The sequence below is a fragment of the Perca flavescens genome, chromosome 9, assembly GCF_004354835.1.
Source record: "Perca flavescens isolate YP-PL-M2 chromosome 9, PFLA_1.0, whole genome shotgun sequence".
NCBI lineage: Eukaryota > Metazoa > Chordata > Actinopteri > Perciformes > Percidae > Perca > Perca flavescens.
The window spans coordinates 25,670,165-25,694,551 of record NC_041339.1 but is presented as its reverse complement, the minus strand read 5'-3'; the positions used below and the strand labels follow the sequence as shown (position 1 = coordinate 25,694,551).

At 38.6% G+C, this 24,387-nt stretch overlaps 1 protein-coding gene across 4 annotated transcripts in view; it reads left to right on the top strand.

The window, feature by feature from the left end:
• The window catches only part of dennd1b (DENN/MADD domain containing 1B), a 112,011-nt gene extending 87,929 nt beyond the window's left edge, over positions 1–24,082 (top strand). For 2 of the 4 annotated variants that reach the window (XM_028587302.1, XM_028587301.1), the window contains 8 exons: positions 3,671–3,761; positions 5,079–5,119; positions 6,464–6,499; positions 6,963–7,019; positions 8,616–8,705; positions 17,474–17,556; positions 18,023–18,245; positions 19,010–24,082. In XM_028587302.1, coding sequence (XP_028443103.1) covers positions 3,671–3,761; positions 5,079–5,119; positions 6,464–6,499; positions 6,963–7,019; positions 8,616–8,705; positions 17,474–17,556; positions 18,023–18,245; positions 19,010–19,879 — 1,491 coding nt within the window. In that variant the 3' untranslated portion in view covers positions 19,880–24,082. Of the gene's footprint in view, positions 1–3,670; positions 3,762–5,078; positions 5,120–6,463; positions 6,500–6,962; positions 7,020–8,615; positions 8,706–9,703; positions 9,758–14,288; positions 14,635–17,473; positions 17,557–18,022; positions 18,246–19,009 lie in introns of those variants that run through there. The other 2 variants (XM_028587303.1, XM_028587304.1) reach the window with 2 other exon arrangements.
• Positions 24,083–24,387: the final 305 nt, after the last annotated feature.

Below are 24,387 nucleotides of genomic sequence, written 5' to 3'. Positions count from 1 at the left end.
CCATATTATTTGACTTGATAGACCACAACACACATTACACACACACGGTAAAGCACACACATAATGTCGAGGTGTTACCTGAGTTTGAGGTGTTACCATTTCAGCAGGAAATTGCTTTCTACAGGTGATTTTGTTTTCATAAAGCAGCAAGTAATTTCAGTTTTATAGAGGGAAGAGCATGGAGCTGTTCATGCAAATTCAGCAAAACATTAGTAATACTTAAGAAGCTGAATTACCTCCTAGACAGAGAGACTATTGTTTGCTGTCATGTCATTAAAGGCCATCAATTATTTTCAATACCCCTATTAAAATGTATTATTGTAACAAATGACTTACTGTAAGATGTTGGATAAGAACACCTTCTTAATAACTAAAATGTAAACGTTTGATTTGTGTGCAGAAACAATAGTCCTAAAATCTTGTGCCTCTATGAAATATAGACACTAAGTCAACGATAAAATAAATATTCACATACATACCTCTTAAAATGTCACAGTATTACCTTCGAGCACACTTGTGTTATGTTCCTGTTTCCTGTGTGCTCGGTCCAGCAGCCCATCTCTGTTCAGAACAGAACAAGTGGGAGAAGTCTTCTAAAAGTATGCGTGGGGAAAGCCTGTCGACATTAACCTGCTTCCTATCAACCATTCTCAGCTCCCACACACTCACAAGCACACACACACACTCATGTGTGTGTGTTGTGATAGCAGAGACTGATTCAATGAAGTCTCTTCCTTTTATTGACAAAACTAAGCCATACACAGTTTTATTGAGTCTGTAGGGGGACTTGTAGTCTGATAATTTACTGCCAGGAGCCTGTATAGACACAACGTGAGTCCCATCAATCAATAATCATCCGTCATCCTCGCCGTGTATGACCGCAACAGCCGAGCCATTGATCGAAAGGGGGAAAGGTGTGTCCTTGCAAAATCTAATTATCTGATTGAAAATCTTCTTGTGTAGTTGCTCCATCCACTCCATATCACAGCTGTTACAGTGAGCTGGAAATTATAACCAATAGGAGTGATGGATAAAACTAGTTGCCTTGTCCAAACAAAGTGTTTTAAAATGCTTTAAATTCATTACTTCTAATGGCTGCTCGATGCTGGCTCCAAAAACTTTCTTTCTGATAGTTCCAACTTCTTTTTTAACATATAAATTAGACTTGGGTCCTCATAGCATATTTGAAGTCCTCTTATGTGTGTCTCTGCAGCAAGTTTAAGAGTTATCAATTGGTTAAGAGACATTATGGCTTAAAAATAATTATATATTGCTATACTTATATCTGATTGACATGCATTGCAGCTTACTGTATGAAGCACTGATTGTTGTTGCCACTTGCTCCTCAGGCCTTCTTCCTTTTGGCCAAATTTGGATTTCCATGCTCTGGTAACTAGCAAAGATTGATTTCCGCTACATCCCTGAGTATCTACAGTTTATGGGCTAAAATTCCAGGTTGCAAAAATTACATTTCCTTTAGGCTCTTCATGTATATCTTTGTAAATGAACCACTGTGGAGTCCTAATCCCAATTTCTGGCTCCACAATATCCAGAGTTAAAATAAATCTAGACCACTGTGACCGAGCCAATGTGCTGTTAGCCAGATGGAATAACTCTCCCTGTCTACGGTCTGCATCTCGAACAGCAACAGGAAACAAGCTGACATGTAGACATGAAGAGATGGAGCAGGATTCACCTCCAAGTCTGACTTTATTTACACATCTAGTTTGGGTTGAGTTTGTTTAGTAAAAGTAATATTTAAGCAAAATTACGTTATTGTTAATGGAGTAAATTTGTTTTTATGTCATTGGATTTCCACATATTGACAAAGTGTGTATTTAAAAGTCTGCTACTTTTTTGTTTGAATGAAGCTTGTCCTGATGTCCCACCCTCAAATTATTTTCTGTTTCCGTTGAGAGATTTTTTTGGTCTCTCTTTTAAAACAAAGAAAATGAGCCCTTGTATTGTGTTGTTGTTGTTTGTGTATGTGCACGTGGGCATGAGCAAGTGTTTTTTTAAGTGTGTGTGTGTGTTGTGTGTTGTGTTGTGTTGATCACAGTCTGCCATTGTTGAGTAATGTCCAATTAAGGCCCACAGTGAGGCAGGTAATCTGGCCGGGGTATGTGGGGGAAGATAAGTGGAGGCTTTGGCTAGGTGATGATTTGGGTTGATTATCTGCACTAATTGGGCCAGCTAAGTAGCAGAGCAGTGGTTGAAACCTGCAGTCTCACCTCTAATTAAAATGATCTAATGATGAGTCTCTGGCTCTTTTGACCAGAGGAGCGGGTAGCTGTGTCGGTCGCTAGTTAGCAGGCTGTCCCTGAGGACAAGTGCCCTAAAACAACCTACACTGTTGTTACATTTTGAACACAGTCGCAGAGGTGGGACGAGGATTGCTACAGTTATTATCTGAGTATAAAGTATTAAAAAGAATAGTGCATCATTTGTTGTTGTCCTTGAAAATACAAAAGAGTGGTTTAAAGGTAGGAGGTGTTGATTGTTAATTAATGCAGTCATCAGTCAAAATAGATTTTAGCTTTAAATCCAAATGCTTTGTATATCCTAATTATTTTGAAAGACACTATAACTGATTGTTAGCTGCTTTTCCCTCCTACCTTTAAACTCTGCAGTTAAAAAGATACTGCAGATTTTTTATTTTTTTTTAAAAAGCTTTACACACAAACTGGTAGCAAGTTAGTTTTTCAGGACTTTTGCAGACTTTTGGCCCCACATCTTGAAAATGAAAGAAAAGTACTATATTGAAGTCGCATGTTTTTTTTGTTACACCAGAAAGCCCAACGATTTTACTGGAAGGTATTATTTCCACACAGTGGTTTGCTGATATTATAAGCCATGGGACAGGAAACTAACAGGAACTTGGGGGTCAATGTGGTTGGATTAAGCTAATAGAAAACAGTGCAGCATATGTGTGATGGAGTGATCTACATTCACATAATTGTTTTAAAGATTTTCTTCATGTTCAGTATTCAGAAAGATGATTTACGGTTAGTGCAGTTTTCTCCTGCAAGTAGTACAATCCAACTGTCAGTCACATAACTGAGCCTGTAAACTGCTCGCAGGAGGCACTTATGATATGCTAAAATCTCAAAATCAATTTTTTGAGACATACAATTTTCTTATGCCTCGCCGTCTCATCACTGCTTTTATTTGGTCACAGCCTGTAAAAAAATAGCTATATCTCATGCTTTAATGTCTAAAGAATGCTGTTATTTTTTGTTGTGTTAATCACAAATAACAGTGAATGTGTGTGTCAATGAATGTGTGTGATTGCTTGTGTAACATATTTACTCAAATTTGTGACTCTGCTCGTGAAATGTGTAGCTGTCTTGGCTGTTAGGTCCATATTTATGAGATGGAGTTTTATGCGCTCCATGTTACAAAGGGAGGAAATGAAACTTCCTCATGTCTCAGACAGTGTGCAGCATGTAGTCTGCTGCACTAATCCCTCACCTGCTCCACATTACCAAATCCCTATTACCTGCAACCCACCTAATCTTGGGATGTAGTTTCTGTCAGGTAGGATTAATAACACCCCACTGTTGCACTGAGTGTTTAAATATGTGTGTATGTGTTTTGTATCTGTTTAAGTGTGTCCACCCCCCCTCCCTCCTCCTTTCTTTAATAAGCACATTGTAATTTATGTTTGTAGTTCATCGACGGACGGCTGGCCAAATTGAACGCAGGCCGCGGCTTCTCCGACGTGTTTGAAGAAGAGATCACAGAGGGGGGCTTCTGTGGAAGTGAGTAGTGCTAAGACCTGTCTATCAATTAGCAACAGTATATTTATTTGCCATATTTCATGCAATAGGCTGTAGTTATTGTGCTATAGTAAGATACAAAAGGAGTTAATTAAACAAAGACAAATCTTTGAAGTTTTGCAAATTGCAAGAAAAGGCAATAAGAGCCTTTCACAGCCCATGTAAAATGTTACTCTCTTAAAATTCTAAAACAATTACAAAGTCTTCTAAGACAATGATAAACTGATAAAAAAAAAAATATGGTAAATATATATATACTGTGGTGTGCTTCTATACGTTTTACAAAATGTTCAATTTTAAAACATTTCTGGTCCTGAACTACTTATTGTTTAAGTCATGTATGAACAGCTGTTGTTTAATTTCTCATGAACATACCTGGCACTTTGAATACTAATGCAATAATGAACTTGGTGTCTCTGTAAGAACAGAATTGAATTGTTATTGGTTAAAAATGACATCATTATGCTTTAAAGTGACTCTTAGCCATTATAATATCTGTAAAAAAAAAAAACAGCTCTCATGGTGAATTGGTTCATATTTTTATGTTTGACATGCATCTTGACTGTCATTTGTTGCAAACAATTTTTTTATTGGAACTGATACAAAGATAACTTGTAAATCTTATTGAATGTGGCAAAAAAAGAAGATTGATGAAAGAATAAGTAATGTTTTGGCAGGATTGAGCATTTTTACTGTACTTGTGGAGACATCAGAAGTTTGAAATCCCACAGGAATGCTCAGACAAATTATACCGTCTTGATCGCAACACTTCAGGTTTGAGTCGTATTTACACGACAAGAAAAAAGAAATGGCATCCGGATGTTGCAGCTAAAATATCCATCATATTATTGGGCTTATTCATTCTGATCCTTCTCCTAACCCACGCTGTCATCTGTAATTCTGTTCTCTAAACCTTTGAGAGCCCTGGACACCATACTGTAGAAGCAAATCTCCTCTTTAAAACAGTCCTCTATTCTACTCTAAAAAGTTCTTTATATCCAGATACTAATACTAATTTTACATTATCAGCAAATATCTTATTTGTTATTATTCTTTAATTGACGAAAGGGACAATAACAAATAATGCCAACAACATATAATGCACTAAATGTTTTTGTATTTTACAATTTTTTTTTAATCAACTATAACCAAATATAGAAATGGTTGTGTAAAGTGAAAAGTGTGTGTAGCGATGACTATAAAGACTGTGTCACAGTGTAATATACATAGTTACCTTTGCTTTGCAATATCGAGTGCAACATTATTAATTCATATTCTCTGTTTTATACATCCCTCCAGGTAATTCAAGGTCTTACCAGCAATGGATGCATACTGTGAAGGTATTCACAGAATGTCCTTCATATCATACCTAAATGCTTTTATCTATGGCTTTTTTTTTATGTTTCACTCATTTCATTCCAGAGTTATATTTAATTGAAAGTATGATTGACACGACTCAGTGTTTGAAGTCCTGGTGTTGCCTTTGGAATGAAGGGGCTGCCTAAATGTACAGATCCAGCTTGAGTGCAGTTTGGTGTGTGAAGCGGCGCATGCAGCAGGACAGTGGAGACAGACAGGGAGGGAGACAGAAGTGATTTGACGTGACAAGACGTCCTCCGACATGACATGTTGATCTGGCAGCAAACACAGGCGTTACTCTGCTGAACCGACCCAAGAACATAGATCTCTCCCTCCTTCTTCATCTCCTGTCTCTTTCCCCTTCTCCTTTCCTTCCCATATCTATCTCCCTTTATCTTCCCCTCTCTCCCTCTTTTCATTTCTGTCACAGCCCCCATCTCTCTCTCTCTCTCTCTCTCTCTCTCTCTCTCTCTCTCTCTCTCTCACACACTAAGTATCTCTCCCTCACCCTCCCTCTCTCCCCACGCCGTCAGCTAAGGCTGAATTAGTTCTCTAGAGTGCTCTTCAAAGGTTTGTTAAAGTTCACATTTCCTGACTGACAGGGATCTATAACAGGGGCCTTCACCTCGGCCTCTCTCCTCCTCTCCCTCTGCCGTCTTCTGAAACGCTGTCTGCCATTTACTCTGTTTAGCCGTTTAGCTGGCGCTTTGTGCTTACACTAAAGACCAAACAGAGGAAAAGTGAGAGACGCCAAAGGAGAGATGCAGCAACTCTGAGAGAGAGAGAAAAGAAGAGAGGCACAGAGAGCTATTGGGTCCCATAATGTCAGTCTGCAGAACTCAAAGTAGAAATCAATCACACACGGTCCCTTCCATCGCAGCTTTAGGCTGCTTCTAAATAAAAACCTCCTGAATCCTTTGAATCATGCGGTTTATCATGGCTCAGCGATATCATACTTTGCCTGGTGTCACCATTTGTATACTGATGTTGCATTACAATACTATTTACAGCTGCACAGGGAGGTTGTGTTTGATATTGAAAATGAGTCCCTTGTGGCTACTGTGAGAGTCAAATGATGTGGTAGAAATAATTATGATATTGATAAGGATACTGTGCGTCACAGTAGGACAAATGTATGCAGAAACCAAACTGATTGTAAAAGCATTTCAGCTAGCTCTTTAGTCATTCATGTTTGATAAGATCACCACAATATGATTGCATGCTTACATGAATATTTAATAGAAATTCAAAGAAATTTGAATGTGTGGAAACTCACCCAAAATGCCTCTAAGTCACTTACTAATAATTTTCTGTGTCTATTACAGAGAGGAGGAGCACTCATCAACACAGCTGTGACTAAAGTACGTTCTTTTGCAAAACAGTCCAATTAATGTGGCTTAATGCACTCTTCTATATGTACATAACTTAAAACACCAAGTCCTGAAAATTCCACTGAAACAGAACTCGGATGACATTTTGCCAGTTGTTTTGTGAAAATTAATCAGTCTGCTTGAATATACGACAACTTAATTTAAAAAAACTTGTCTGTTTTGGAATTGACAGTGGAAGAAATGGGAGTATTGTTCAGCATAAGTCTGTGTTTGATGAGCAATGCCATGTGGCTATGTGCTGTGCAATAGGTGGTCAGGGTGCCCTTTCATGTTATCGCCTCCTGTTTGTGTGTGAGGTTCTCTTATCCCGCCTTTTGTCTTCGTGTTTTTGCCACAGGGATCAAAGCATTTCTTGATGTTACATGAAACCAGGACAGAATGTTAATGCAGTATGTTTTGATTAGTAATCCGTGTGTGTTGTTTTTCCTCCTAGGCCAAGAGTCATGCCAAAAGGGGCATCCGGGACATTAAGGGCAGACTTAAAGCAAGGGTGAGCAGCACACACCTTCACACCTCTCTGACACACATGCACACGCTCGTAGAAACATGCCTGCACACATAATGCTGTTCTGAGGCACACAGATACAAAAGACACACACCCCCTTCATAGAAACCGACAGGAAGGCTGCTTTACATGGAGTGTGTGATTCTGATGCTGGGCCTTTTAATGACTGTTGAAGCCTGCTTAGCGCTTTGTTCAGGGCTGTACATTTTTAACCAACGCCCCTCTGGCTATGGCCTGTCATGTCATCCAGCCCCGGCCCTTCTTTCTCTTTTATTGTCTGCATATTTCATCAGTGAGTCTGTGATTTCCTCAAAGCTAATGTAACAAGGTGTATGTTTCCATAAGCCTGATGGATTTGATAAGGCAATAGCAGTTTGATCTGTCAGTGGGAAACTGAGCAGATAGGGCACTGATGATGAACACGAGGAGTACGCAGTGTTCGTGTGTGTGTGTGTGTGTGTGTGTGTGTGTGTGTGTGTGTGTGTGTGTGTGTGTGTGTGTGTGTGTGTGTGTGTGTGTGTGTGTGTGTGTGTGTGTGTGTGTGTGTGTGTGTGTGTGTGTGGCAAATAGAGGTGTTGAAATGTATTTGATTTTGGGTTAAACAGATTTCCTGTGCGTTCATAAATTAATTCCCAAATAACACAAATGAATTAATTCGACCTTCTCAGGATCACACTTAATCTGCAGTGCATTTATGTTGCTGCCAGGACACAAGGACCTCAAAACACAAATGTATTGAAATTAAACTCACCAGTGTTGGTTACCTTGAATATAATTGTTATAACCTCATAGAGAATGTTGTAAAGGATAAGGCTTGTGATATTCAATAAATCTGCTGTTATTAAAAATTCCATGGAAAGATTGAAGCCAGCAATATGTTACTACTTCTCTCGATGTCCATGACTCTGAGACATTTGTTCCTACTGAGGACTTAAATCTTTAAAGACGGGTCATTAGAATATACTTTTTTCTTTTTTTAATAAGCCTCTGTGATTTCCTAAAACAGTATAGCAGTATTGTATTTTAGAAATCTTTACTCAGACACAGGTAAATGGTGCATTTGTAAGGCACTATTTTTAGGTGCGGAATTGGTGCGCTACCAAATATTTATAGTAAAAGGTAAACTGGTAAACTACAGTGCCCGTGTTCATCGTAATAAAGGAACATGTCATCTAATGCAACAGTGTGGCTTATTGATGTGTTTAATATTTTTTGAACAAACCTTTATGGCACAGATGAATAAGCTGTATCAGGCTTTAGACACACAATGTTTTTTAGTAGGATCAGTTAATCATGTCATGGGATTTGTTGGCACTAAGAAAACAAAACCATAAACTTCAAGACATGGCAACAAACAGGACAAAGAGCATAATTTCTTTAGTTCAGTAATCTCTTTCATTCTTTCACTTATAATGGAGTATCTTAAAACGATGGAGTAATACATTGAATGGGTTGTGGTGTGGTTCTTTCACATGAATGCAATTACCCATTACTCTCCATATATTTTAGTCAGTTTACTTCATTTACAACACAAATCTTCATCTAATCATCTAAGATTTACATTCATCATTTCTCTCTCAGGAAGAAGAAGAAGAGGGGATGATGGTCTGTGCCGGGTCTCCCACCAGCACCAAGAGCCTGTCTCCACGGAGACTGCAGAAATTGAGACGGGTATGACACACACACACACACAGATGCACATCAGTAAATGAGTTAACTACGTGTACACTGACTGATCATCCCAGAGCCCAGTTTTCACTTGGCAACATGGATGTAGTCTTCCATTTCTTTGCTCTTTCAGTCCACTTTTTGCTCTCATTTCATTTCTTTCTTCCTCTCTCCATCCCCACTCTCTTTTTTCATCTCCATCCTTTCTCCCCCTGCTTTCTCTCTCTCGTAACAGCTCTTGAAAGTACAGCAGTTTGTCAGTGTGCCAAATGTAATGATAAGCATTTTTTGTCTTACAACGCACTCATGTTGTACATTCAGTATTTTTCTCTGAACAGCACGGACAGTAGAAGCAACTCATCTGCTGGTCAGCATTTCCTCTGAAGAATTTGCTTGTGCACCATACGTAGATAGCAATTTTTTTTCCTTCTTTCTTTGTTGTGTGCAGAGCTGGCATACAATGTGCAAGCACATGCACACTCACAAAATACACATTCATCAATACATTTATAAAGGTAAAAATGTTAGAAAATAATAAGACACTGTAGTGTAAATGAAAATGTGCACATATAGTTATTGGTACAAGAAGTTTAGTTTCATGTAATTAAAATTGCACGCTTCTGTACAGTATTAAACACATGCATACATTCTCAGGTTACTAATTATATCTCTCACCTTATATCTGTACCTCCATACTCACAGCTGGAGCTTTTCCATTTCTTATTGCTAAATGAAATAATGGCAAGTGGACTCCCAATTCTATCTATTTAAAAATCCTGCATGCACACACTGACATTTAAGTCACAGTCATGCAAGAGTGTGATTAGTAGAGGTTGTGCTGTCTCTAATTAGCATTGTTTTGTGTGTGTGTGTGTGTGTGTGTGTGTGTGTGTGTGTGTGTGTGTGTGTGTGTGTGTGTGTGTGTGTGTGTGTGTGTGTGTGTGTGTGTGTGTGTGTGTGTGTGTGTGTGTGTGTGTGTGTGTGTGTGTGTGTGTGATGAGGCTGGAAAGTCTTAGCGCAGAGGAAGGTGTGACGGTCAGGGAGAGGAGAGGAACGGCAATTAGGGCTTTTCTAAAGGCCTCCTCGGACACCCCCCCCCCAACCCCCAGCTAGTGCACACACAAAGATGGGCCAACCCAACACACACACACAGATTAACAGTTAACATGCAATTGATGTGCGCACACACCCACAAACACACATACATCACATCTAGACTATACACACTCTCACCCCCCTGTCCCTGCTATTGAGGCCTGTTCATTGCCACAGTAACGGGTCCCTGGAGACCACTGCAGGAGGGACACACAGGACACAGGATAGCATTTCCCACAGCACTGGTTTTGTGTGTGTGTGTGTGTTTTTTTTTTTATATATACTGTATGTATGTGTGTGTGTGTGTGTGTGTGTGTGTGTGTGTATATATATATATATATATATATATATATATATATAATCCATCAGATTCTCTTTAGCCATACACAATGCTCTTCCCATTTTTCATTTTTTTCATATTGCCTTTCTGAGCATTACTTTTACTTCATAACCCAGGTATCTAAGTATATCACCCAGACCCCTACACATTAAAGACACAAACCCAGGAGGAGAGTGCACTCTGACATCCCCTAGATTTTTTTCTTCTTCTTTTTGTCAACTGAAACTAAGACTGATAATTGAGAAGCCAACAGACAGCCTTGATAATTTATGGCCTTTCAGTGTGCAGTAACCCCTGAAAGATTGAAACTCTTCAAAACAGTACACTTTCCTGGCTCTCTCGTAGTTTTGTTGTTTTTCCAGGATAGTCATATAAGCTTGGTTTATGTCTTCATACCCATACAGTATTAAAGCACATTGCTTTGAAATGAACTCATTTTTACACACAAAGTTTTTTTTCTGTCAAGTTTAAGAACAATGATTTTTTTCTCTATAAAATACCACTGGAATATACATAATGAAATAAAGACTCTTTTAGGTTCCTCATGGATTTTTTTTCTTCTTAAGTAGCTCCACTCTACGTTAGCTATTTTTTTTTAACTTTCACCTGACTGTTTAAAGCACACCATATTTACATTTCAGTTAGTTCAAAAGAATTTTGGAGGAAAATATAGCTATTGTTCTTATTCTCTCTTATCTCTCAGCCTCTATCCTTTCTATCTATGTTTTGTTTTAAGATTGCTTCCTACAGTATGAAATCTTGATACTGTGCTCTGCCCACAACTGTCTTGGCCAGGTGTTCCTTTCACGAGAAATTGCTCTCAGTGGGACCAACCTGGTTAAATAAAGGTTAAGTAAAATAAAGAAAATAGAAAACGTATCTTTATCCTCATGCCTCCCCTACCTCTCGTGCCCACACACAGACTCCTACAGTATATCCGTGCCTACTGTTATATCTAACTCCACTCCATCTCTGAAGACAAAACAAGGTCCTGTCTTTGTACGTGCAATCTCAACATTGCAGTGACATGAAAATACATTTTCAATCCTTAAATATTATTTTCAAAAATCATACTTTTCTTGATTTGACATTGTACCCCATTTATATATCAGTAAGGGTAGACAAATTATTAGAAACACCTCTCAGTATAACACTTCAACACCACACCACACAAAAACAGCCTTCAAAATAACCAAGTTGAATCAGCACCTCTCTAGAAAAGTTAAACAACATAAACCTAGTATTGTACATAATGTGTACCTAATACACTAACTTAGTGAGTTATTGAAGCTAGTGCAGTGGTCCTGCTTATTGAACAATATGCATGTCTAATTAAAAGCAAAAGTCACCTCATTAACACTTAACATAAGATATTTATATTTATTTCCTTTCAGACTTAGAGCCACGTACACCAGATGATATAATTTTTGCATTGTCTCCTTAGCTACAAGACATATACACCTAAACCAACTACCCATGTCTTTTCAACATGTCCATACCTCCGACCAAGTGATCTACAAAGGGTCACTCACCTGCTAATATAAATTCAGAAACATGTTGTCATCTGGCGCTCCAAAAATGTGGTGTGATTAAAGACATTCCTGAATCTTCCTGTATGAAAGAAAAAAGCCTGATACATTTTTATCATTCATCATGTTTTTTTTTTTTGTGTGTGCAAACCCCTCTGTATGTCTGTCCTTGAAATGAAATGAATGATCCTGGAGTAGCTTCCTTTAATTAATCATAAGAAAAAATAATCCAAGTCATGAAATTCATATTCTATTTGATCAGCCAACACATGTACCAAAGTGAAAGTGCTGCTGTCATTTGCGTACATATTTCAGCCGTATCTGGCAATGTGGGTGCTTTGCAGTGTTTGGTGAGCTTGTTGATTAAGAATGTAGGAGTAATCCTTTCATTTGACAAAAATAAGATTGAATTGGACTGCTGACTTTTCTTCTGATACAACAAACAACAACCATTGTTCGTGTGTGTTGTGTGTGTTGTGTGTGTTGTGTGTGTGATGTAGTATTGTGCTGTAAGCATCTACAAACCAGAAGGTGTGTCTGTACCTCAGCTCTTTTGTACATGAGCATGTTTTGGATTGTTTGTACTGTGTGTACACAAACATGCATCCATTTTGCAGTTTGCCTCAGGTTGGAGACAACAGTATGACAGCTGTTAAGAGAGTGGATGAGAGTAGAGGTTGGGACAGTGTTATGGACAATGACAGCCAGCAGGCTTGTGGCCAGGCTCAGCCCAAGGCTCTGGACTCCTCACCTGGTGAGGCAGGAGAGATGCCAGCTCGGAAAACACCACACCGCCTAGGGTGGAAGGGGAGCAAGTGCGAGCTGACAAAGATGTAAAACAGAGGAACAAAGTCGCATAGATACTTCAGTGTGTACATGCTGCATACTGTGGGTGTGGGTGGATGTGTGTGTCCCATCAGTGGGAGACAGCTCATGTGTTCAGGGCCAGTGGACACATATGTGCACTGTACACATGACTTGTGAAGTGTCTGTTATTACGGGGGGAAATGTACGTTTGTGTGGTTAGGATATCAGGATTGTTTGTCTCTGAGTTCAAACATGCTTATACTAATATGTATTTTTAGTACAATAACACTTAACTTGAAATATTGCTCATAAAGCATTACATAGACACTGTGTGTGCATGTTGAGTACATGATTGAAAATGCTATAGTATGAACAATATGCAAAAGCAAAACTTGTTTGGTAAACTGAATAGCGAATAACTGTTTCACGGCCTATTCATGTACTGTAGATTATAGAGCATACAGTGTGAGTGTGTCATAATTCATAATAATGAGTTTTTTTATGTAACTGTATGGGAAAATAGCTCAGATATGCTCATAATATTTATTATAAGATTTATATTGTGGATAAATATTGTTTGATGAATAGTTAAGATGTATTACAATGATCTTTAAGTAAAAGTGGCTGTGTTTGTGTGCGTGTGTGTGTGCATGCATGTTAGTGTGTGTCTACATGGTTGTTTGTATGCGTTTGTAGTCTCCACTTCATTTAATTTTTATCCCACTTCAGAGACCAACTGGCCTCCTCGCTGAAACCAAAGTGCCATCTCCTGGCACCTTCAAAGTACTGCACTGCACCCATTCACAGAAAGACACCTGGTGATTTTACTTGATGAGTTTAGTTTAGTCTAACAGAATGAACATAATGCACATTTTCTTTCTTTTATATGGCTCCTTTTTTTAAGCAAAAGGGAAGTGGGCTTTTAGCAACAGCCAGTTGGACAGACAAGCAGTGGATCTTACCTCAAACGCAGTTTTTTTATTTTATTTTTTTGAGTGAGCAGCTCTTAAACAGACTTGGCCGTACTTCTGCAAAGGCTCTGCCTCTCCCCAAGGTTTGTTTGCATTTTACCGGCATCTCTTTACATACTCTGCCAAGCTGTGAGATCAGTGCCCACTCAGAAATACCATATAAAATGTATAATGTAAGACTGGCTATTAAAGGCCGCTAGCGTTTGGCCCTGTCACAGAGAGGCATAGTTGTTCTGCATAACTGGTCATGCAGGGAAGAGGAGGGTAAAGTTTGTTTCTCCAAATGCAGCTACTAAAATAGATGGTGATGACTATTTTCCCCCCATAACACAGAAATGAAATTTAATTTATTGTATGAAATCTGAGGCCCCTTAGATATATATTTCATACCTTTGCGTATTGCATGAGGAAGGCCATGGTGTAAAGGGTTACAGTAAAGGATAAGTTAGTCATGTTTACAGTTCTACCCTCATTTGCTCACGATCCATGACTGAAAAGACTGTAAGTGGATGTGTGTCTGAAGTCTAAACTGGTGGTAATCAGGATTATTTTACTTATTTAGCCAGGTACTTGGATCAAATAAAAACAAAGATTACAAAAAAATGTAAAACATAATAAAGAATGTTTCCCTCAGGGTAAAAGAAAACAGTTCTCTTTACACGAGAAGCTCAGATGTCAAATCTTATCCTTGATTTAAGGATCACACAAGAATGTTCTCCCTCTTCCAAAATACTGGATTGAGCTAGTTTCACTGAAACAACCTCACCATTTTTTATTATTTTCATGACTTCTTCTCCTCTGCTGTATCTCCTCCTGACTCGTTTGCTCTCTGCGATCTGTACAGTCTCACTTGTGGTGGAGAGGAAGGGAAGCGAGAGCCAGACAGAAACTGTGACATCTGTCACTGACAGCAGAGTGATGGAGGGAGAAAATAGGAGACAGGAAGGCATGGAGAGGAGAATCACTTTTTCATTTTCACCTTTCAGCTTCCCATTAGACGACAGCGAGAAGCTAATGAAGGAGCAGTATGATAATCTGTTGTTCTGCTATTTCATGCTTTTCACTGTCCTGTCAGGCCTGGGGAGGTATGGAACGGTGGCAGAGCTGTCACAGCTTTAATATGGGACCTGTTTGCACTGGTTGAGAATATCTCATTGTGAATGTCTACATTTGTAGAGTGTGTGTGTGTGTGTGTGTGTGTATATATATATATATATATATATATATATATATATATATATATATATATATATATATATATATATATATATATATATATATATATATATATATATATATGTATGTATATATATATATATATATATATATATATATATATATATATATATATATATATATATATATATATATATATATATATATATATATATATATATATATATATATATATATATATATATATATATATATATATATATATATATATATATATATATATATATATATATATATATATATATATATATATATATATATATATATATATATATATATATATATATATATATATATATATATATATATATATATATATATATATATATATATATATATATATATATATATATATATATATATATATATATATATATATATATGTGTATATGTGTATATATATATATGTATATGTGTATATATATATATATGTGTATATATATATATATATATATATGTGTATATAATGTGTATATATATGTATATGTATATATATGTATATGTATATATGTGTGTGTGTATATATATATATATATATATATATATATATAATTTTTTTCTTTTTTTTACATTGACATACGGTAAATCTAATTTTAGAAGATGTTGATTTTGATAGCTTTTGAAGAGCAGCAATATGTTCAAGTGACTGACAAAATCATACTTTGTATCTCACATTACCAGTAAAATGAATGCAATTTGTTTGCCATTTAAAAAAATAAATAAATAAAAAAGTGTGATGAACCCACTCTTTCTATCGTAAAATGCTTGGTTGTTGTAAATAGTTTAATCTTAACTGCTGCACTAAAGGGTCACAGCGAAGAGAGCGAATGACAAATTGATAAAGCCGTGAAGTGAGGTACCATCCATTTACTGCTCCCTATGGAACTTCCTTTTGTAGACGGCACCAAAGCTGTAACAGAGATCAGAGGGCCAGGCTTCATGACCTGTGTCTGGTTGTGTTTGGGTTCACCTTGCTTTAATAAACACCTAGACTCAGAGAGAGGCCCTGCTTCCCCAAAACACAGCTCTCTAGCACAAATGCACAGCCTAAATAACTGCATGCACAATGAACATACAGCACATGTGTTTGTGTGTAACTGTTTCTGTCCAAACCTCACCTTCCCCAAATGTCTCACAGGTGCATCTCCTCTCTGCCTGCCCGCTTTGGCTGACTGGCATGTTGGCCTGGCCCCAGATTTACTGCCCTGACACAGGAATCCATTAAAGGCTGTTTAGGGATCCCAGGCCTGAGCCCCTCTGAAATTTCTTTCATTATAGCTCCAAGCTACCATGGAGGAGAGCAGCTTGGCCAATCAGCAGTGCCACCACATGTGTTCGTGTTTAGCCCGATGGCTGAGAGGCTTAAGTGGCTACTGCACACATCTCCTTCGCTGACTTTTATGGAGAAAATGGCACTTTAACTCTTTGTGTTTTTTTGTAATAGGGTGCGTATGTGACTGAGTGTGTATATGTGGGTGTGTATGTCTTCCCTGGCCAAACACAGGCCCTAAATGAGGCCAGGCCAGCCACACGTTACATTCCGCCTGTCTGGCTGGCACTGCGTCGGCTAATCAAGACCGGCTTGATTCACGGTTCCAATACAGCCTCCCTTCCCCCATTCCCATCATTCTTTGGGGCTTTGAGGAATCTTTCCTCACCTCTCAATGTTTCCTTCCTTCCTTTTTTTCATTAATTCCATTCCTCCTTTTGCTATTGTGGCAGTTTTTTGTTGTTGTTGCCTTTCACCTTTTGTGTTTCTGATTTTTTCCTACACCACAACCACAACACGAGCACACAAACATTACAGTCTTAACTTCTTAAACCCATGCCCTTTGCTCCGCTTACTTTTAGGGTTGTAAAGAGCCTTTATCTCAGTGTTTGGGCTTTGATAACGTGAGTTTACAGAGGAAAGAAAGCAGAGAAATCAGAGAGGTGGAGCCAAACCGGTATAAGAAAAAAACACAGGCAGTGCCCCCTCATGGTAACTGTACCCCTTAAATGCTTGTGTGTGTACAAAAACACACAAGAGACTGAAGGGCAATTTGAGATATTACCAAAGATATAGACACGGGAGGTGTGCAGCTATATGTAAGAATTCACTGAGTGTAAATTAGAAAGTGAGAGATAGTGTTGACATAAGCGAACCTGCAGTGAGAGAGGAACATGTGCGTCGTAGTGTAAGGCATGTTAATAAGTGGCCTGGGGCAGATTTGGGCTCCCATGGGGAGAGTCCTGCCCTGCTCTGTAAAGCTTCTGTCTCTTCTTTAACCCACCCATTAAATGTGGTACACAGGTGGCTTATTAAACCCACTATCAGACAACTACAGTACACACCGATCATTCAACACAATGACAAATACAGTCACATGCACTGGTGTCGGCATGCAAATGATTAATGTAGTTACCCATACAGTATCTTAACTCACAGTGTGTACGTAGCTTTTAGTTTGCATATAATGCAGAGTTTGATATAATACTGCAGGGGATTTTAAAGATTTTTATCCCTTGACCCAAATTTGACAAATTTAGTCTCAACCCTGAGGGTCTAGGCTCATTAAAACAAACTGCTACTCCTGTCTTATGGGGACACACCAGACACAAAGCTGCATCGTCTCTCTAGCAGGGTCTAAGTAGTAGTTTAGTTTTATGAAAAGCTGTATCTCAGCAGACTCTGTTTATCAGGAGCCTTGTATCTTTAAGCTGAGACCCCCCACTTGGGTCCTATTTTATTGTTTTATCATGTTATGCTTTGTGTCTAACTACATCCACTTGCTTTATTGTTCTCATTAACAGCAAAACTTCAAGTATCCCATGAGCATGAGCCCTCAAGACCTTGGCTACAGGCTAGATGATGATGAGCTGGACAGTGCAAGCAAGTAAGTACTCCTATTTGTACCGTAAAATCACGTTTTGGCACTAAAGCCACATTTTATTCATTCGTTGTTTCAAGTATGTTTCTCATGTATGTCAAGATGTGGGAACTTTTGCTGGCTGACTGATTCATTTTATCAAGAAAAAGTTCATAGCAGGATGAAAGTTGCTTTTTTCAAGTATATTCAGTCTTTTTTTTACTCATGTTAATACTGCCCCCAAGTGGACATATTTAATAACAACATGAGTCGACAGAAATGTCACTCATAGACTTTAACTACTTCTTTTCAAAGAAACCGGTCATCACAGCGTAATTGTTGACTTGTTCTCAGTGATATTCACAACAATATATTAAATATTAGGTTTTAAAATTCCCACCGTAGATTAACATTTGGTGCTCTGGAGAAAAAACTGTTAGCTTATGAAACAGTACTTGAAACACTATTTAATTCCTCCTGTTTTGTTTGTCAGGATCTCCTCAGAGGACAGCGGGGATGTCCCGTCGTACATCGAGGACAGCGACGACTCCTACTCACTAGACCTCGACATGGACTCCTCCCGCTCAGGCCAGATGAACTTGCTGGAGGAAATCTTGGACTCTCTGAACACCACAACGGTGGAGCAAGGCAAACTCAGCGCTGCCAAGAGCCTGGACTTCTTCAGGTCCATGGATGATTTAGACTACAAGGCCCCGGTACGCATGAGAGTCTGAGGAAGACTTACTTAGGAGAAGGCCTGTCGTCATTTACAGTACAGATTCAGCACTTGAAAGAGGGCAGAGAGCTGTGACAGAAAGAGTTCACGTATAGAACTGTGTCCAGATATGTGAAGACACACTGATGGATTGAGGATAGATGGTATTATGAGATCTGCACCGTCACTCATGTCTTTTTACTCATTTTCTTCATAATGACCAGGGTTATTGATACTGATGACTTACTTTATAGTGAGTTACACCAATTCAGTCGTTGCATGTGCCAACCTCACTTAAACAGTGTGCAGAACGCTGGCATTAAAGCTTTAGTGCGCTTTAGAACGTCCGTTACATTCAAGCTATTGCCAAATGAGTTGATACAAAGCTAATCAAGACTATCAGCTCCACACAACTCTCTCTGTATATTTCTCAGTACGGCTATGTTAAGAAAATTGTGTCGTCCGGCAACTTTCACGCGCAGATGCTCGAGTGAAGATAATTACCTCTTCTGAAGAGTCCATCAGGAGGGGTGGGGGGTGGTGCACGGTCACAGAAGTCTTGTGTCATGTGGATGCAGCAACAGCGGTGTTGTAATTACTAAGAATTCCTCATGGGGGAGGCAGAAACTACGCACTATAGCTTTAAGATACACAAGAAATGTTGTTTTCACCCACAGACTTAAATAGGGCAGATATTTAATGACACCCAGGTCTATTCATAAAGGTATTTAGTTAACTGGTAATTCCTTGTTTCCTCTGTTCCAGTGCAAGCCCACACCTCCCGGCCAATCTCAAGCTGCAGATGAGAGTGGCTGTGGTGGAGGCGGGGATCAGGGCGGCTGGAATATGGGCCAGGATGACAGCGCGGTCCACGGAAAACACCTTCCGCCGTCCCCACGCAGACAGCCCAACAAGAGCAGCCTCAAGGTGTCAAAGAAACCCGCGACGCCTCCCGCAGTGCCCATCATCGCAGCTACTCCCCCAGCCCAGGAGGCTGACGCGTCCTGGTCACAACATCTTCATCAACTCAACTCCGACCCTCACCCTCTACGTCCAGGGCGACAACCAGGAGACCGCTTCTCCTACTCGCCCTCAATGTCCCATAGAGTTACACCTATGTCGCCATCTCCCACTCTCTCTCACACCTACAGTTCTCCAGCATCTGTGTCTCACCTCAACCATTCTCCTCTACCAGCGGGCCGGTCTCGGACCATCTCAGAACCCCAGGGCGACACAGAGCCATCTCAGGCCCAGAACCAGACTGCCTCCACCAGCATCCTGAGGAGGAAGGTGCTGTCCAAGGAGACAGTGAGGCACTACCAGGAAAAGGCCCTCCAGAGGCCGGGCAGAAAGGGCCGCCAAGAGGGTCAGGGGAGCCCGCCGAGGCACAGCCAGGCCGCTATGCAGATCCCGTGGGAGAAAGAGGTGTCCAAGGAGGGGCTCATGGGGCTCGGCCTGTGCCTGGGTCAGGGCAAAGGCTCCGGGGCAGCTGGGGTGCAGGATCAAGGCCTCCTCGAGGAGATTGAGTCCATGTGTTGCCTCGGCTCAGTCTTACACACCAGCCTGCAGCTCTCACAGGTTCACTGCAACAACGGTCACAGCCAGGTCCAGAGCAAAGCCACAGACGAGTCGTAGGGACGTCAAAGACTCCGTGTCTGTAAAATGCCATAGGTTCTACTGAAATCTATTTACTGTAATTATTCTATTACAATTATCCACAATCTCAGAGAACATTATCTTTTTTTTATCTCAGCACTCAGCTATCAGGAAACATGAATAAATTTGATGTCAGACAAACACAGCCTCGAGAGCAGGAAACAAAGAGATGAATTTGTGCACTGCACAACTCTCCATCTTTAAATACATTTCTGTGAAAAATAGAGCCCTAAAAACCTTTTTTTCTTCTTTTTTTTTTTATCTTCAAACAAGTAAAGAAATCTGCCAGTGTTGTTAGAATATATTAACCTGTTTCCATAATAAATGTGTTTCTTAAAATTACCATCTGTATCTTGACACATAGCAATTTAAAAACAAGGTCTCTACTAAGCAACAGTTAAAATACATTGATTTGCAATAGAAAGATGTTAAATTATCTCACTACAGTGGCAGATTTTGTTCACCTCCAATGCAAGATAAGTACTTTTGCTCGGAGTGTATTGGATACTCTGATAAAGTGACATGGTAGTTTATAAAGTTTTAATTTATTAAACCAAGTGAACTGGGAGAGTGGCACTTCAAAAACACAAACTGTGTGTTTTTTTGGAGATGTTTCACTTGTTTTAAGAAAATATGATTTTATAAACTCAATTACAAAGTTAAGACTTAATAAAGAGGGGATTTTTGCAGTGTTTTTTGCTGCTCGTCGTAGTATTTCTGTCTGTAATCCTCTCAATTTATGGATAGCATGTATTTACATGTGTTGTATTTTTCATCTTGTAACATATTCACAGTGTAATACCTGAAAAAAACCCATGAATTTCATTTTGGGTAAGTTGCCAACCGTTAATGGAGGAATTTTCCATCTTCGCTTAGGAAAAGGAATTAAACAGAAAGGCTCAGTACTTTGTTAGGATGAAGAAGGGAACATATCTTCTCCACACATCATTACGTCTTTTACTTGCAGTGTTCCAAGCATTTCACATCACCAAGTTAAATTTGCACATATTTGACTCAGTCTTGACCATATGGTACTAAAATCATTTGAGCAAAAAACGACAAAGTAAGACAAGATTTTCCACACGCAAAGTCCACACAGGCTTTTGAAACTTATTATACACTGTGTAATATTAATGTTTTTAACACCATGCCTTAAATGGACTTGTGAATTGTTTTTGATGTCTAAATCTATAGATACCATACAGGTACTTTCAGATCTCATTATGTAACATTTAGTAGGGCTTTAATTTTTGTGTGTTCTACAGCACAGGGGAGACAGGTCCGGCAATGCGAGACTAGGAGTACTTAAACACTGTAAGCACTGTATTTCTCTGGATCAATATGGTGTTCTTTAAGCTGCTGTTTTTGAATAGCATTCCAGACAATGAGATGCATGCATGTAGAAACCTGTCTATGTCTCTCTCCTCTTCCTCTGAAGAGAAGTCAAAATGTTAAAGTGGACGAATTGAAAATGCCCCTGTCGATACTCCCTGTCCTGTTTTTCTCCACCATCACCACTTATCCCCACGTGTTGTCTCGCCTCATTTTCAGCCTTGTAGTCCTTTCAGCACATCGGACTTTCACTTTCGACCTTAAAAATGGCGGCCAGTTGTTTCAGAGGTAATGTGGTTGGAAGTTGTTGGAAAAGGTGAACTTTTAACGATAAGGCTGGTGAAATTTTATGTTTTCCTATTGTGAACAAATCTCATGAAACAATGCATTGTGTACCCTTCCCCAAACCTATTCGTTCCTACAGAAAACATGGTCAAAAATATGTAGCTTCAGTTTATCTGGGAACTGTAGTTTTTGTTACTCATACAGGAGTGAATATTGCATTTGTTAGGGACAGATTTCCTGTTTGTTGGATAAATTAATTTTCTTTCTTTCATAGTATTTGTTCATATTATGAAAAATATATAATATCACCAGACTTATCACATAACTTTGTCTCCCTTTCTTTGCTCACAGGAGGTAAATGCAATATCTGTCCTTCTAGCTTAGAGTCATACACTGTAATGGAATGCAGTGGTTGATGATTGTACTGTTATGAAGCAATATGGTTCTCCTCAGAGAGTAGCTACATGGATGTAATGTGTACAGAGTCTAAAGTATTTCTATAACAGACTCTCCTGTGGAGAGAAAACGCAGCGTCCAGAGATTGTGGGTTCCCATCATTCTCTGCGTCGCCACAAACCTGGAGAAAAGAAGAAAGCTTTTTCATGTGCTTGCGTTGGGATTATTACATTTATGGTTCGTTGTTCTTATGATTTATGCCAGACGCCAGTCGGTGTGGCAGTTTAATAGCAGCTATTTCTCCGCTTTTTGAGTGCTGCTCTGCGTTAACGATTTGCTCATAAAGTCTTTGGCGTGCTTCTAAAAGCCCAGGAATCAGTCCTAGTAATTCCAAAAAGTAGGAAAAACAATCCCTGCACTAGCCTTATTCATTGTAAACACTTACAAAGCTTATTTACTATGCAAATATTTAAAATTTTCAAAAAAAAGGTCAGTCCTTTAACAGTAATTACATTATAATGCATGCTTCTATTTGAAAAATAACAATCAATCTAGTTTCTAGTAGGAGTAAGCCTCATGTGTCCCTACATGAATAAATATTAAAGTCTATTTAACTGTGTGTGAGCTGAGGTGTGTCTGACAGAATTGTTTGTATGGTGTGCCTTATACAGCAAGAGTACCACCCAGTATAATCAGAACAAGGTACAGTATTATAGAAAGGAGGTGTATGCAACGTTTTCAGGCCACCTTAAATCACAGACATTCAGCATTATGGAATTTATATGATAAACAGACCTAAAATGAACTTGGGTACTAGCATTGTTTTTATAGCTGTTTTGTTTTTCGGTTGCGGCTGCAGCCCAGCTGGAGTTGCTCAGTGTTTTTCTTTGCTGCGGTGGTTGGTGGGAATCTTCCTGCCTGTCTGTATTTAATAGAAGATCTTTGAATTTCTGGGTTATTTGACGTCTTGTAAATTATGTTCTTTCTTTGATTGTACTATGAGGTGATTCCTAGTATAGTTTGTGTTCTTTTTATTTCTCTTTTAGTTTTCTCTCTTCTTTTTTTTTTTTCACATTGAGCTAATTGCATTTAAAGACGTTTTCCAGAGGAGTTTCTCTAGTTCATTTCATATTGATGAAAAATTATTTTCAACTAAATAGACGTGTATTTTTGCTGGCTTGAGTTTATTTTACATGGATAATATATGATTGGTGTTGTATGTTGTAAAGCAAAACAAAAAAAAGAAGAAGAAAAAAGATACCCAATATTTGAATGTTTTAGATTTTATTTTTGGAAGAAAATATTAGAGAATATTAACAAATGTCCCATGTAGCCATTTATGTTCAGAAGGATTTGACACCTTCTAATCAAAATAAGCAGACTGACACTTGCTCGTACACGGTACAATGCTTATTGTCGTATCTGCATGTATGTGTTGTATGCTATGATTTCTTTTTTAATTTTTGTTTTGTGGTCTATTTTGTTGGTATTAATTATTATTTCAGTATTTAGCTCTTCCATCAAATCGAGAATGATGGAAAAAAAACATTGGGTTTCGCACAATACGCTCATTCTGCCTTGCATTGGGTATTGTGGAGTTAAATGTCATCTGCCTTGCATTTTATGTAAAAGAAAACCTATCTACTTTGGTTACTGGCTACTGTAAGTCTGACAAGTTTGCGGGAAGAACTACTTAATAGTGACAAAGTCTGCAGACCTGTGATTGCTAAGGGTCGCTGAAACTGCAAAGAATAAAGTGTAAAGTAATCAATAAATATATAATATAATTGTCCTGAAATTACAAATTTGGGGTGAGTGGGAGGTGACAGATTATGTAGCAGTGTTTAGTGAGGTACTCTGCAGTGAGAACACTCAACTTATAAAGATATTAATATCACTTCCACTTAACCACACATTCAGTGTAGTGACAACTTGAGTTACAGTAAGCAACTTTCAGTCTTTTTTGGGGTATTGTAATGATGATCAACTCTTCAGTCTGCCATTAACTGATTTTCTGATTCTGTGCACACTTGCATGTTCTCATTGCAGAGAAAACCACTGTCTTAAACAACGGAGGTCAATCAATAATGTGCTATTGATGAGTAACTTGGTACAACTGCACATAATGTATGCACTGTGAACTGAAAATAAATTATAATGTTTCCTGCTTCTGCATCTCTGGACTCATTTGTATACCAACCGGAGTATGGGGAAATAAATAATGCATTTTTGCGTCAGGGTGGTATATTGTGTGTTCACAGAGCATATACAAAAAAAAAAGTGTGCATTTGCTTACTGATTATGGCAAACACTAGAGTAAAAATGCTAATCCTCTCTTACAGTATCACAATACTGTTCCTAAAAAGACCTATAATAATAACTTTGTCAACATGAAATACATTAACACAAATAAATTCACTTTAATCAAGCACCACATTGTCAATGTACAGTTGCCAACAATTAAAAATTGAAAT